This window comes from Notamacropus eugenii, chromosome 2, assembly GCF_028372415.1.
Source record: "Notamacropus eugenii isolate mMacEug1 chromosome 2, mMacEug1.pri_v2, whole genome shotgun sequence".
Lineage (NCBI taxonomy): Eukaryota > Metazoa > Chordata > Mammalia > Diprotodontia > Macropodidae > Notamacropus > Notamacropus eugenii.
The window spans coordinates 22,361,340-22,376,070 of NC_092873.1; the positions used below are offsets into that span (position 1 = coordinate 22,361,340).

The 14,731-nt window shown below is 46.5% G+C and overlaps 1 protein-coding gene across 8 annotated transcripts in view; it reads left to right on the plus strand.

Moving 5' to 3' along the window:
* ANO1 (anoctamin 1) overlaps window positions 1–14,731 on the plus strand; it is a 187,579-nt gene that overhangs the window by 138,892 nt on the left and 33,956 nt on the right. For all 8 annotated transcript variants that reach the window (XM_072639405.1, XM_072639403.1, XM_072639404.1 and 5 more), the window contains one exon: window positions 2,497–2,657. In XM_072639405.1, coding sequence (XP_072495506.1) covers window positions 2,497–2,657 — 161 coding nt within the window. The remainder of the gene's footprint in view (window positions 1–2,496; window positions 2,658–14,731) is intronic.

A 14,731-nucleotide genomic window follows, 5' to 3' on the forward strand; every position in this document is an offset into this window, starting at 1 on the left:
GCACCCCTAGACAGCTGTGTTGTGGGAGGATTTGGGATCAGCTACAATTTGGCCAAGGCCACCCGGTGTCCCTTTCATTTCAGCTGATCTTTGGTTCTATGAAGTGCTTTTGTGACCATTTAGAGATATGAATCAACCCTGAATTAACAAGCATGGAACCTTGGTCAGCTCCCTTAGTCTTCATTTCATCTACCAAATGGGTCATCGGGGCTAGGTGAGTGCAAAGGGAGGGAGGGGAGCCAGTCTTACTCAGCACCTCCTCTTTGCCAGGCACTGTGCTCATGATTTTACAGAGAGTATTTCACTTGATCCTCATGACAGCCTTGGGAGTCTACTGGGCAGGGGACCTAGTGCTGAACCCTCAGTCTCACTAGTGTGGGAGGTCATACCTGGTTGCCTGCAGAAACTTCTTTGGGAGGTGCTCGGCCACTAGGGCTGTGTTTCTCCCACCCTCTGAATCACATGGCTGGTTAGACCTGAACCGCAGGACCCCTGACCCATGATGCCTCCCTGAGATATAGTTCATATAGAGTCACTTATGGCGGGGCACTGGGGTAATCAGAAAGGGCTTTGTGGGGGAAGGCACCTGGGAGCTGAGCCTTAAGAGAAACAGAGGATTCCAAGGGGCAGAGGTTGAAATGGCATGGACACAAGCCAGCCATCTGGGCTGGAACCTAAGAAGGCCCCAAAGGGCATAAATGCCATGGCCTAAACCCGGACAGGTCCAAGTCAGCATGGAAGGGCTTTTGATGCTGCCCTCGGAAGTCCTGTCCAGCTCTCATCCCAGGAGCCAAGGAATTCAGTGGTTTTTTGTCTCCAGTGGAGGAGGTTGGCAAAAGTCACCTTGGTTCAGTTTTTTTTCTGAATGATGTATAAAATCCTCGCCCCTGAGTCAAGAATGAATCTGGGATGGGGTGGGGGCACAGGGAAGCAGGCCCCAGGGCTTAAGTGGGGGGGGGGGGTGGCAGCTGGGCTTCTACCTGTGGTCTGTTTGCCCAAGAAACTGAAGCAAACTCTCTTGGAGTGGAGAAAGCTCAGCAGGACTGGTGAGATGAGCACTGGCCACCCGAGAACCTGGGCCAGTGTTTTCTTTCTACATCACCTCAGTTGTAGAATAAAAGAGATCTTTTCTGCCAAGTTCATTAAAGCTGGAACTCAGAACAAAACCTTGGGGGGGAAAGGAAACAAGGAAGGAAAAGGAGGAGCCAAGATACACAGAATCTGGGGGCATGTGGGCTGACCTTGTGAAACTGTGGGGCATAGCCACCAGGTGCTAGCTGGGAAGTAGATGTTTCTACTCGTTAATCTAGGTGATCAGAAGGAAAGATGACATTTATACTTCACTTTGAAGTTGTGCGAAGTATTTGGTGTGAGCCTCTTAAACAGCCTTGCAAGGGTTGTTTATTCTCATTTCACAGCTGAGGACACTGAGGCTAAGAGGTTAATGACTTGCCCATGGTCACCCAGCCCGTAAATATCAGAGGCGGGATTCCTGTGTGGGTCTTCTTTATTCCAAGTATGGCAGGTAGTTCAGCTGAGACTTTCACTTACATTGGAGAGAGCAAACAGGCCAAAATGCCCATTCCCCAGCCCCTCCTCTACATGTTCAAGATGTTAGGCACTAAGGCCAAAGGTGTGGGAGTTCTTCACCCTCCCTCAAGTGACCAGTGGAAAAGTGAATCCAAGTTTAGGGTTGCTCTGAGGATTGGGGTAAGAGGCACCTGGCTAGCATGTAACCTTGGGCAAGTCACTGAACTTTTCTCAGCCTCAGTTTCTCCATCTGTAAAATGGAAACAAGAGTAGCACCTGCCCCTCAAAGTTGGTATAAGGATTAGGTGAGTCAGTTAAGTGTTTCACAAACCTTAAAGCTCTGTGGAAATGCCATCAGTTGATAATAATCACTAATAGTAGTGGTAGATAGCTGTTAGTTGTGGTGTAGCAGAGGTCTAGCCTCAGTCAGGAAGCCCCAGGTCCAGGGCCCAGCCCTGACACCCACTAGCAGGCGATTCTTCACATCCCAGTACCCAGGGAATTCTCTGTCTCTGCCATCCCTCAGGACCATCTGCACAGGTACAGAGATGTTCCCTAAAGTGATGAAATGTAGATTAGCCCCACACCCATCAAAGCTATCACACAGTCTGTGGGTTGTACTAGTCCTCACCTGTCGGAGAATCACAGGGAATCATTTGGAGTGTTTGCAGTCAGGACATTTTGATGGAAGGGGTTTGGAAAAGGGCCAAGGTGAGAGGAAAGTAGGGAGTGGGCCCTGTTCAGCTGAGGTGCCCCCATTCAAGGCCGGCTCTTGGCTAGCAGCATGAAGGCCAGTCTTCCTTCTGGTCCTCTTCCCTATCCTCTCTTCCCTTCTCCAGCTGGTGCTGATTCTGGTACCTCCCCCCAATCATCGGAGGGGAGACGAAGAAGGCTCTAAGGCCTAGAGGCCCTGCCCCTGCCCCATTGGACTGATAATCCTCATGCCTCCTTCCTGTCTCTCTCCAGCATGGAGATGTGTGACCAGCGTAACAACATCACCATGTGTCCCCTGTGTGACCGGACATGCAGCTACTGGAGACTAAGCTCAGCCTGTGCCACAGCTCGAGCCAGCCACTTCTTTGACAACCCGGCCACAGTCTTCTTCTCCGTCTTCATGGCCCTGTGGGGTAAGTAGGCCCAGGGCCTAGCCTTGACTTGGGTCCTTGGCAGAGCCCCAGGTCAAGCATCCTGCTGCGGTCAGGGCTGCATTGGTTTACCAGAGAGAGAGGGCACAGTATTTCATCTTGTTTCTCTCCTCCTGAAATGGCCCACATGAGACCTTTGCTGCTGAGAAAATGAAGACTGGTAGGGGCTTATGTATGGTTGAGAGGGAGATTTGTCGTCAGAAGACCGAGGTTCTAATTCCAGCTCAGCCCCATGCTATCTGTGTGACCTTGGGTGAATTCCCTTAGTGTCTTCCTGGGCCTCAGTTTCCTTATCTGTCAAATGAGAGGTTGGGCCAGATGACCTGGGTAGTCCCTTTGTTCTAAGTCTATGATCCTGTGAACTCAGGTTATGCTGAAAGCACAGACTGCTTGGCACCTCTAGGGGTGGAGACTGAATTCACATCCCCTACTCAAGGGCCCCTGATCGACGCCCCCTCCCCAGCCCGCCCAGAAGGGATCATGGTGCCACCTCTAATCATCTGGACCTTGGACACAGGGCAGAGAATAGGAGGGACCCCCAAGGCCCGATCTTGGCAGTCCTGCTTTAGCAGTCACTGTCCTCAGGAAGACAGAAGGACCACTCCTGCAGTGTGCAGGAGGTATTAAAGCAGGCCACAGGCTCTTGGGGCTGGCCAGGATCTGAGAAATCTCCTGTCTGGTTCTGTAGCCATGGCCCCTGAGGCCCAAGGATAAGAAGGCATTGTGGCGCCCCTGGGTCTTGTCGAAGGCCTTCACTCTGTGATGGTGAATTGTACCTTTTCAGGCCAGAAATTCCACAGGGCTCAAGTCTCCAATTATTCAAATTGTTGAATGTACTCAAAAGCAAACAAACAGCAAACCCCATTGCTCGAGCCCCAGTCCTCGGGATTGTTGGCTGCCCTGTCTCCTCCAGGTCATTTTCATAAATAGGGCAGCTATTTGTTGGTGACCTGAAACGTTCTAGGTCACACAGAAGTCGGACAATTCTAAAATAACTTGAAAAATACTCAGTGGCAAGGAAGGAAAATGGCAGCTGCTACACTCAGGAGGGGGGACTGCTCATTGTCTCGCAGGCATGCACCAGAGGCACCAATAATTGGCCTTCTTTTAGGAAGATGTGAAATATTGACTGTTTCCTTGGGTTGAACTATGAAGTATGAGGTCTATTGAGTCAGTGGGCCTGGTCTGGGAGTACCGACATTTCTGTTCTGGAAGGCTGGATGAGAAACCCATGTCAGTCAGGCAGTGTATGAAGCACGTGCTGTTGGACTAAGGGTATATTAAGTGCCTACTGTGTAGTGGACTAAGTTCTGGGGATATACAGAAAAGCTAAAAAAGCTAAAAAGCTAAAGGGAAAGACTCCATATAAATAATGTTGTGTGTACAAAATCCATACAGTGTAAAGTGAAGTAATCTCATGAGAGTGGCTGGGGAAGGCTTCCTATATGGGCAGCAGTGAAGTTGAGACTTAAAGGAAACCGGTAGGTCACAAAAAGCCTAATAGGATTTTATATCTGATTCTAGAGAAAATAGAGACCCAGTGAAGCTCACTGAGGTGGGGGGTGTGTGTGTCTGTGTATCTGTATATGTGTGTGTGTGTGTGTGTGACATAGTTAGACCTGTACTTTGTGAAGATCATTGAAAACTGGATGGACTGGAGCAGAGAGAGAATGTAAGGCAGACCCACTGGCCACTATTGGAATAGTCCAGGTATAGAGTGACAAGGACGTACGTGAGTGGAGAGAAAGAACATACATGATGGTGCAAAGGTAGAAACAGTAGAATTTGGCACCAGATTGGTCACTTAAAACGAGTATGAGAGAGGAGGTGGAGATGAGCCAGCCTGGGGACTTAGGGAGATGGTGGGGCACTCCACAAGAATAGACAGCTTTGGAAGAGGACAGGGTTGACTGGAGCAGGAAGGGTGGGGCATTCTGGGAAGAGATAACGAGTTCAGTTTTAGACTTGTTCAGTTTGAGGTGCCAACACCCAGTGTTGTGCATCCAATTTCCCGTATCCAAGAAGTAATTAGTGAGTTGAGGCTAGATATAGATAATGAAATGACAGAGATGATCATTGGATCCCTGGGGCTGATGAGACCACCAAGAAAAAGAGAAGTGGGCCTTGGTAGAAGCTTGGGGGACATCCATAGTTAATAAGCATGGCCTAGAAGAAGAAACAGCTCAGGAGATGAGGGGTGGTCACACAGGAAAGAGAAGAACCAGGAATCAATCAGAAGAGGGCTGAGTACATCAGCAGAAGGCAATTTACAGGGTCAAAGGCTACTGAGAGGTCAAGAAGGAGGAGGGTAGAGAAAGGTCCACTAGAGTCAGCTATAAAGAGATCGTGGGAACTTTAGAGAGAGCAGCACCAGGTAGTGATAGCAGAAGCCAGGTTGATATTTGATTGTAGAAGTGATAGAGAGGAGTGGAAAAGGAGGAGGCAGAATAGTGCCCTTGAGTTCATTCCTCCACCAAGGGGCCACGACTTTGTAGAGTGATGGGGCCCAAGACCAGCTAAGAACACAGCTCCGATTCCTCCAAACTCGTTTTCACCCATGAGCTGGTGTCCAAGAATAATACAAAAACTCAAGTGTGAAATGGCAAAGAGCAGCCAACGGGAAACTCTTGGGCCTTCCTGGGTTGATCTTTAGAAGAGCCAGTTGGCTAGGAGGATAAAGGCTCGAAGGCAGGAGTGCTCCCCTGGAGCACTCCCAGACCCACACCTAGGGCTCTGTTTCCCTTTCCCACTGTCCCTTGTATCAAAGTTGGAGGTCCTCTAGTCCTTGTCTGTCCTCTACTCCTACTGAGCTCCAATCTTCGAGAGGACAGGGCCTGCATCTCCATGAGATGGGTCTCAACAAATGTCTGTTGAGTTAATGAGTGAGGGAGTGAGTGAATGAGTAAGTGAAATAAATAAATGAATGGATGGGAGTCTATATTCATCCCTCTGGGCTCTCTCTACCCAGAAGTACTGGAGCCTCAGGCCTTTGTCCTTTTGAGCACCAAAGGAATAGCTGACTGCTTGTGTGAAGGGGTTGGTGGAAGAATGACATTAAACACAGAAAGGGGAGGCTTCCTTTGATAGATCGGGGCAATGAAGGTGAAGGTTCTGGAGACAATGTCAGGTGAGGACCAGTGGAAGGCTCTTGGGAACATTTAGGCCAGGGAAGGCACAGGGGAGACATGAGAGCTGTCTTCAGATCTTTGAAGGGCAGTCCAGTGGGGAGGGTCTAGACTTGTTTTGGTTAACCCCAGAGGGTAGAACAAGGAGCCCTAGGGCAGATTTCAGAGGCAGATTTCGACTTGGAGTGGGGAGGCCTTCTCTAACAATGAGGGCTCTCCCAAAGTGGAAGAGGCTGCCTTAGGATGGAGGGGTCTGCTCCCCCACTCCCAATCTCAGCTCTGTTGACTCTCTCTTAAGGACAAATAGAGTGAAGAATGGGCCCCTGTTCTCACTGGATCCCTCCTGCTTGACCTGTAGTTGATGAAATTATCCCCTAAAGGCACAGCTGGTTAAGGATAAAAATGGCACCCATTTTTTATAAGTTTCAAAATGATAGGAAGATATCTCTAGCCACAAAAAAAGTTTCCAGGTTTTTGGCAGAGGAGAAACACCTTGACTTTTCCTGTCTTCTCTAGTTCCTTGTACTGTATTATAAAGCAATTGTTCCCAGGGGAAGTGAGGGAACAAACACCAGACTTAGGAATGAAAGGTTTCATCCAGGCTCTAGCAATCTCAGGCTGAAGCCACCCAGCTTACACAGGGGCTATAGATTTAAGCACTGGGGAAAGGTCACCACCACTGGGAGAGGCTGGATCCTTCAAAGGCGAGCCTGGATCCCAGTCACTGCTAGCTTTCTGAAAATGTATTTGTACCTTCCATTCCTGGGTTTATGGCATGCCATGGAGAAGAAGCCTGCTGGGCCCATCTCTGAAGATTCAGAGTGGAACAAGGCCCTGGGGGCTTGGCTTTCCCCAGGGACTGCTTCTGCCACCAACCTTCATTTGCCAGTTGGAGGCAAGCTGTTCCTGGGCATCCTCTGAGAACAGCAGGGCCTCTGAGGCAGGTGGATTAAAACCTAGGGTTGTTTGTTGCAAAGTGAGCACACGGAAGACACTCTCCCAGGGCCCCTAAGTTACTCACACATCAGCTCCTGAAATGGTTCTCCTACCATAGACAGGCACAGTCAGGTAGGAATCGGAGGTCATTTCATCAATCAATCTGTAAACATTAACTAAGCACCTACTCTGTGCCAAGCTCTGTGCTAGCTTCTGCCATAGGTCTTGTCCTCAAGGATCTCGCATTCTGTTGGAGGAAACAAGTGTACACATATGAAAATATACAGAGTAAATAGAGCCTAATTTCATTTGACTTCCCCATCTCATACAGGAGGAAACTCAGGCCCAGAGAGTAGAAAGTATTTATTTGAGTTCAGAGGGTTAATAAGTGGCCCAGCCAGAGATGAGACCCTGCATCCCTTTCCCCAGTTTGTCCTCTTTTGCCTTTTCTCCTTGATGGTCACTTGGTGTACACTGGGAGTTAGGAGGCCTAAGGTGGAGTCTCAGTTCTTACCAATAGAGCTTTAAACATATCAATTGATTTCTGGAAGTCTCAGTTCCTTGTTTACAAAACAGAAGTGATAATCCTTAGAGTCTCTGTAAGGGAATTATTTGTAAATCAATTAATCAAACCTAAAAACTTCTGTAGAAATTGGAGGCTTCATTATTTGACCTCTTCAGAAACTTACCGTGGAACTTTCAGCACAGGGATCATTTGGACAGAATTCACCAGATTTATGTCATTCACTAGTCTTCATGCATCCTTGAGAATGTAACTTTGAGGCCTCATGATGGTGTAGGTGGGACAGCCCTGTATTGAGTACAGCCTGTGGTAGATACAGGTGAAAAATCTGCAACTACTGTCTGGAATAAACTGCATCTGCTATCTAAAGGATTCACCAAGCTAGAAACAGAAGGACTCAACCCAGTCAATGTAAGGATACAGAGGGATTGTAGTCAATATGAATGAACTGTTCATACTGACCAAATCATAGACCTTTTGTCAAGGGTCTCTAGAAAATTTGGGTGCAAAGTGGGTAGATACAGCCCTAATCTTGTCAAATCTAAACTGACACATCCTGTATTTAAGGCCCTATGTCTCTTGTTGCCCTTTTGTCTTCTCAACTAAATTATTGGCTCAGTCTCTTCTTCACACCATAGCTAGCTGCAAATGAAGTAAGGAGAGGGAGGAAGAGAAATACTTTAACAGGATTTAATGGAAAGGAAAACAAACTCAGTCATAACTGAATGTGAATGGACGGAACTTGCCTATAAAATAGAGGACAGTGGCTGAATGGACTAACCATTAATTAAGGAACATAATATAAATGTATATATAATACAGAAATATTTATAGAGTTAAAATGAAAAGCGGGAATAGAATTGTTTTTTTAACAGAAGTGCCAGATTTGATCTCAGATAAGAAAACATTAAATATGTGTTTCAGAGACATTTCTGAAGCATATCTGTTCAAGAAGGTAAATTATGTTGTGTTTTAAGCTCCATAGATAATGAAATAATGTCATTGTTAAAAATTTGTATATGTTTATATACGCACACTCTAAATGGTATAACATCTAAATACTTGAAGGAAAAATGAACGGAATAACATTTCGTCACCACCAGTAATTATTGGGGACTTCTCCTTCAGCTTAATATAAATACATTTTTATATATGTAATATATATATGAAATAACTCTAGCTCACTTTATTGATGTCCCTACCCTAACTCCATTCACATTGCCCTTATCTTTGAGCACATGGTTACTCAATGAGTACAGTAATTGTAGTACAAGTACTGCAAAAGAGTAATGGTTACTCTTCCATAAGACGAAATGGAAAAAAAGCTACCTCCTCCATTATTCCTGAAGTCCCTGCATAGAGTATTCTAGACCTCTGAAGTCTCTACTATTTTTTGGTTTGGGTTTTAGTTTGGTTTGAGGATTTTTGCACAGGCTTAACGTAGTGGTGGTTGGGGGAGAATGATGCAGTTCAATTTAATTCGATTCAACAAACATTTCTTCTGTTTGCTTTAACCAAGCAGAGTTTATTCAACATAGCTCACAGCTCTTTCATTCCATCCTTCAGTTAACATAATTTTTTTTGAGAATCTACTATGTACTCCATAAATCTAGTAGGCTCCCAAATTGTCTTTAGAAGGAAAGATCTCTGCCCAAACCTTTGGGACTCCCACAATGTAGCTCTCACTTTCCTTTCCAAACTTATTTCTAATGACTTCCCTTCGCTCACTCTAAACCTGACAAATTGGACAATATGCTGTTTCTCAGACTCTATGTGCCATCTCCTATCTCCCTCTGAGTCTTTGCCCAGTCTATCTATACCTGGAATGCCTCCCTTCTTCATCTCTGTCTAGCCCTGAGGGATTTCTGATGAACCCATAACACTTAGGTCCTGCTGCACTTCCTTCCCAAAGGAAAGGGATCACTCTGTTCTGACTCAAAATATGTAGTTTAGACTGCAGACAGTTCTCAGGAAACTTAAAATCAGAAAGGTAAACCTCCATTTTTCTCCTATTTTTTGGCTCGCTAAATCCCCAACCTCACACCGTTAGGAACAAATTCACTCATAATTTAGGTTACCGCTCACTTCCAGAGTTTCCCTGCAGAGGGAGAGTCAAAGATACTCAATGTTTGGATTTCTATCAGATGTGAGATGGATAACTTATTCCTACATACAAAAGAACTGCTAGATATAAAAGGCTCCTAGTTCATATTAATGGAATGTCTTGCCAGTATTCAGTAATTCGACTTCTAACTGCTTCACAATTTGCTGAGAGGCTGGTACTTAAGCTTCATTAGAACATAAAGCAGTTGCAGCACTGCTGATTAGACATCTTTCATTTCACTTCAGCTTTATCCTCTCCAAACTACCAGGACATCTCTATCTCTTTGGTAGAACTTGAGGCTTGGACCAGTGCTCTTGTTGCTGAGCCTCTCTGATGCAGAAACTGCCCCTGCCGCCCCCAGGTAGTCATTTAGGAGTCAGAGCTACCAGACCTCTCCAAGGTTGCCTCCAAGCCTGAGAATGGTGTTACCTACTTGGGAAAAGAAACAAAATGAGAAAACCCTGCGGGGATCCAGGCACAAGATTCAGTTGGGGAATTCATGCTTCCCCTGGGGACAGCATCAGGGTCAAGGCAAAGGACACTGTCCAGCCTATCCCCTCATCGCTCACTGGCTCTAGAGACAGAGCCATGGAGAAGAGTCCAGGTCAAAGCTGCCTGTTCTTTCACCAGGCCTCTGCTGTTGTCACAGAGAAAGGAAAAAGACTAAGGGACTGCTCAGAGCTTGTATCTCTCCCAAATGCCCAGTCCTCCCAGCATTGAACCAGCACATGAACAGAAGCAGGTGCCAGGAAGGGCAGCTGCTGGCTGGCGCCCCCTGCATCTGTTCAGAGTCCTCTTCAAGGCCAAGCTGGGGTATTGCCTCCTCCAGGAAGCCTTCCCTGCCCCTTCCAATACTCTCTTTCCCTCTTCTCAAATTGTTTTAGGAAACTTCACCTGGTTCTCTGTCTTAACCCCTTCAAACTCAGTGTTCTTCAATCTATAGCTCTACCACATTCCCCTCTAGGATGGGGACTAGAGTACTTTTCATCTTTGTGTCCCCATCACTGCACCTTACACAAAACAGGCATTTCATCAATGTGTACTCTCAGCAAGTCATCACAGGCTGAGAACCGCGTGTGTTGGCAGGTCACCAGGGAAAAGTTAGGCAAATGGGGAAAAAGGCGCTTATATCCACTCCTTAAGGGTGTGGTGGAGGGAACAGACAGTTAGGCTTGGTGGTGAGGCTATTGTGGGGCTTCTTCCCCTTCCCCACATCTACCTCTTTAGCTCTTAGGGTCTCCATGTCTGTCCTCAGCACAAACCATGTGTGGGAACCATCTAACCTGAGTCAGGGAGCTGCGGTGAGCCTGGGCCTTCCTCACTGGATCTCTGCTTCAGGTCTCTCCCCAGTGCAGGTTCATTTTCTACTCAACTTCATTCATAGCAGGCATAGCTGTGTCTCCTGCATTTGACAGTAAGCTTCTTGGGGTGGGCAGGGACACCTAACATAGCCCGGCTCTGAGTACAACCTTGCTAAATGTTTGTTGAGGAGCTGCTTAATTGATAGAGGTACTTCTATGGGAAGGCAGGCAGTTGAACACCCTGATGACTGGCGCTGTCTGCCAGTTTTTTAGGATGGCATTTAAGCAAACAAAATTGACTTGTGGGGGAGTTGCCAGCCCAGGAGAAGTACCTCCTTCATTCAGGGATGCTCAGATGCCCAGGGAGCCCCCAGACAGGGACAGTTAAATCCCTCCTTCCCTCATCCAATTCATCCTGTCCGCCTTTCTTCCCCGCCCCTTCTAGTAGAGCCACAAAGAAAAGGCCTGGACCTGCTTCTAGCACACTGTCTGAGGCAGGTCCCAGCCTCGCTGTCAGGGTGGGAACAAAGCTGGGTATTTAGGGTGGCAGATGAATCACCTCTAGTCTGCTGCATTCCATGCTGCTGCCAGGGGCCCTTCAGCTGAGACAATTGATAGTAGTCAGAGAACGTTTTTACAGTCGCTGTCACTTTGGATTGGTGGCCTCTGGTGACTTTCAGATCCCTGGATTTGTCATCAGAGGACTCTGGTTCAAATCCTACCTCAACCCCTCTCCCCCACCTTACTTAAGTAGCCCTTCCTCAATTTCCTTCTCTGTAAAATGAGAGGCCTGCATTAAATGGCCACTATGGCCCCTTTCAGCCCTGAAACTATGAATAGAATGGTCCCCAGTCATCACTGGTGTTTGTCATGGCTCTTGGAGTGGAAAAACTATTTTCCATAGAGTATTTACTTTGATCATTGTGAATAAAAATCAGAATCCAAGGAGATGAGTACTGCTTGCATCCTAGCATCCTTTTATAGATGGGGAAAACTGAGGCCCAGAGCTTCTTGTCTCTTTTCACAGAGCTAGTGTCTGAGATAAGGTCTTCATGACATTGAATCCACCCTCCTATCCATGATGTCATGCTCCCTTTCTCATTTGAAAACCATTTAATGTCTCTAGTTACCTAATGGGATAAGATGAGCCCAAGCACTGGGATTCTCAGGATCTGTTTTCTGAAATTGTAGGGGCTTGATCCATCCCTTAGAGAAGGGATATTCCGAGATGGGACAGTGTCTCTTCTCCCAAGGTCTGCCCCAAGATCCTGGAGACTTGAATGGAATTTAGCACGTTAGAATCCCCCCCTCCACCAAGACACCCCTAGCTGAAAGAGGATTTAGGGCAGATCACTCTGTGGTTTCTCCACTATAATTAAAAGGCAAAAGATGTAATTGGTGTGAACACTAATTAGGAGACTAAATGGGTCATTTTCCTCATGACTCAGTAAGAAGATTGTAGGTTTGAAACCTTAGAAGAATCCAGCCTTCTAACTCCAGTGAGGAGAAGGCCAAGTCCAAGGACAGGTAAGAGCTACCAAGGTTAGGAGGTCCCAGAACCCCGCGATCTTGGAGTTCCACGGAAGCCCTGAGGCCATCAGAGGGCAGCCCGAACATGACAGAGGATCCAGTGCATGGCAAAAATCATGACCCAGTGTATGCTTGGGGACCTCCATGGGAGGGAGGGAGAGAGGGAGGGCATGGCATCTGCACATGAGCCTTTCCACAAGCCCCAGTCTGCCTCTGTGAGGATCCCCACCTTGCTCCTAGCTCTGCCCCTCTGGGGCCATTGAGGGCAAGACTGGTCCCTCTTCTGTATGGAGGCCCTTCAGATACTTGAAAGCTGCTCGTTATCCCCACCCCTGAACCTTCTGTAGACTAAACATCCCCTCTAGTTTATCAATGTCTCTCCTGAAGAGGGGCACCAGAAATGTTGTACTCCAGAGGGATAAGACTCTCACCTTCCTAATTTTGGATGTGTTAACCTTTAAGTTTGTTTAAAGCAGAGGCAACAGGCTAAAATGCGTACATTTCCATTATTTATTATAGATTAATTCATTCTCTTTAAAGGACATTGTCCCCACCTGTTGGACCAAGGAACATGGAGTCCATGGAGCTAGATATCAAATCTAGCTGCCAGATACCAAAAGCAGCCAGCCTTAAATCTGTTTGAGGCCAAAGAAGGTGTTCTGTGTCCCTCAGATTTATGGTCTCCATAAGTGATTAACTAGACCAATAGAAAGGAATTTTTAATTGCATAGGTTGTAAATACAATAAGATAACAGAGTTTGACAAAGTTTCAAGTAGAAATTACGACCCAAGATATCTGTGTTTTCTTTACCATTAACATGCCATAACATAGTATATGTCCACAAAATATTAAGATGTGGAAAACATCCCATTATTCAGAAAAAGTGTCTTAAGTTAAAGGTCTCTTAAGGAATGCCAAGTCAGCCCTGTTTGGCTTTTGTTGACATAGGAAGAGGCACTCTCTGAGTTTGCTTCAGAGAGAACAAAGAGATTATTCCAAGATTTTATATTCAATATTATCAGGTGCTAAGCTAGGTTTCTTAAGTCATGTTGAGCTTGTGATCCACTAAAACCCCCAGATCTTTTTCATACGGACACCTGTCTAGCCATGCCTCCCTTTCTAGAAGGAATTGCTAGACCTCAGGGCAGTCTTATTTCTCCTTAGTGAGATCATCTGGCCTAAATGATACCATTCAATTTCTCCCCTCCCTCTGTGCCTCGTTTCAATTTCACAAATATTGATGAAGGCCCTACTGTGTGCCAGGCACTGAAGGCACAAAGATAAGGGTCCTGCCTTCTTAATGGACCCAAAAGGCCTAACTCTGATGCTCTGAGATGTGCATGGCAAGGTCTCTGGGGGCACAGTGAGGGACAACCAAGACATAAGACATGGTCATGACTTACACATGGAGGTATACTGAGGCAAAAAGCCCAGATGGTCGCAGGAAGGGATTTTCCCTGGAAAGGGCCAGTCTGTGTTGGAGCAGGTGCCATTAGAGCTGTGGGTCAGTGGGGAGGGCCCTTCCCCAGGCCTGCCAACCTTAAGGAAGGTGTGGCCTTAGCCCCAGAGGCATTGTATGACCTGAGTTTTTCACTTGAGAGTTTTGGATTCCTTCAGATGCTCCTGGAGGTAGTGATGGCAGAAAGGGAGGAGCTTGGCTCCCCCACTCAAGACAGTGACTTTTGTTTCTGTGCTGACTGAATGGAGGACATTGTCCCCACCTGTTGGACCACCCTTTGTCCAAGTGTCTACTTCCTGAAGTGTCATAGGCTTTGTTATTCACCTGCTGAGGAAGCTGTGGGGGAGGAAGACTGCCTTGAGCTTCTGCCATTGATCCTTAACCTGACCTTGAGAAAATCCTTCCATAGTTTGATCTAAGAGTTAAGGTGAGTGTGGCTGTTGAGAGATCACCAATGCAGGAACTGAAACTGAAAAGAGAAATCTGGGATAGGCAACCCAGTGAACAAGCCCACCTCAGAGTGAGTGATAGAGCACAGGGCAGGGGCTGCAGGAACAGAGATGGATGATCCTAAGCAGCAGGATGTTCGTATGTTAAAGGACTGGTTGTTAAATTTTCAGTGTGAACATTTATTGGAAACCAGCAATTGCTACAGATCAGGCTTTAATTTCTTGTTTTACTGATTATCTAGGCTTAAGAAAGTGATGAAAAAATGTTAATAGTGCAGCATAACCTTAAAAGTGTGTCATGTGTACTTATTTTCTTATCTTAAATATGTGCCAGCAATACCCTAGTCATAAGTCATCATCTGGGACATTTACTGGGTGTTTGTGTTTAACAGTTTGACTTTGTCATAAGGAAAAGTTTGGTTTTGAAGTGGAGGATTTCTAGAAATGACTTCCATGTAAAAACTAAAGGCATCACGAACTTAAAATATGAAAGAAAGAGGGAGAAGAGAGGGGAAGAAAGTGAGATAGGAGGGAGGAAGAAAGAAGACTGGGAAAGAAGCCACTGTTCTTGGGTTTAAGGGAGGCCTGAGTAGAATCTTGATTCTTACACCTTTCTGTCCCCCAGTTA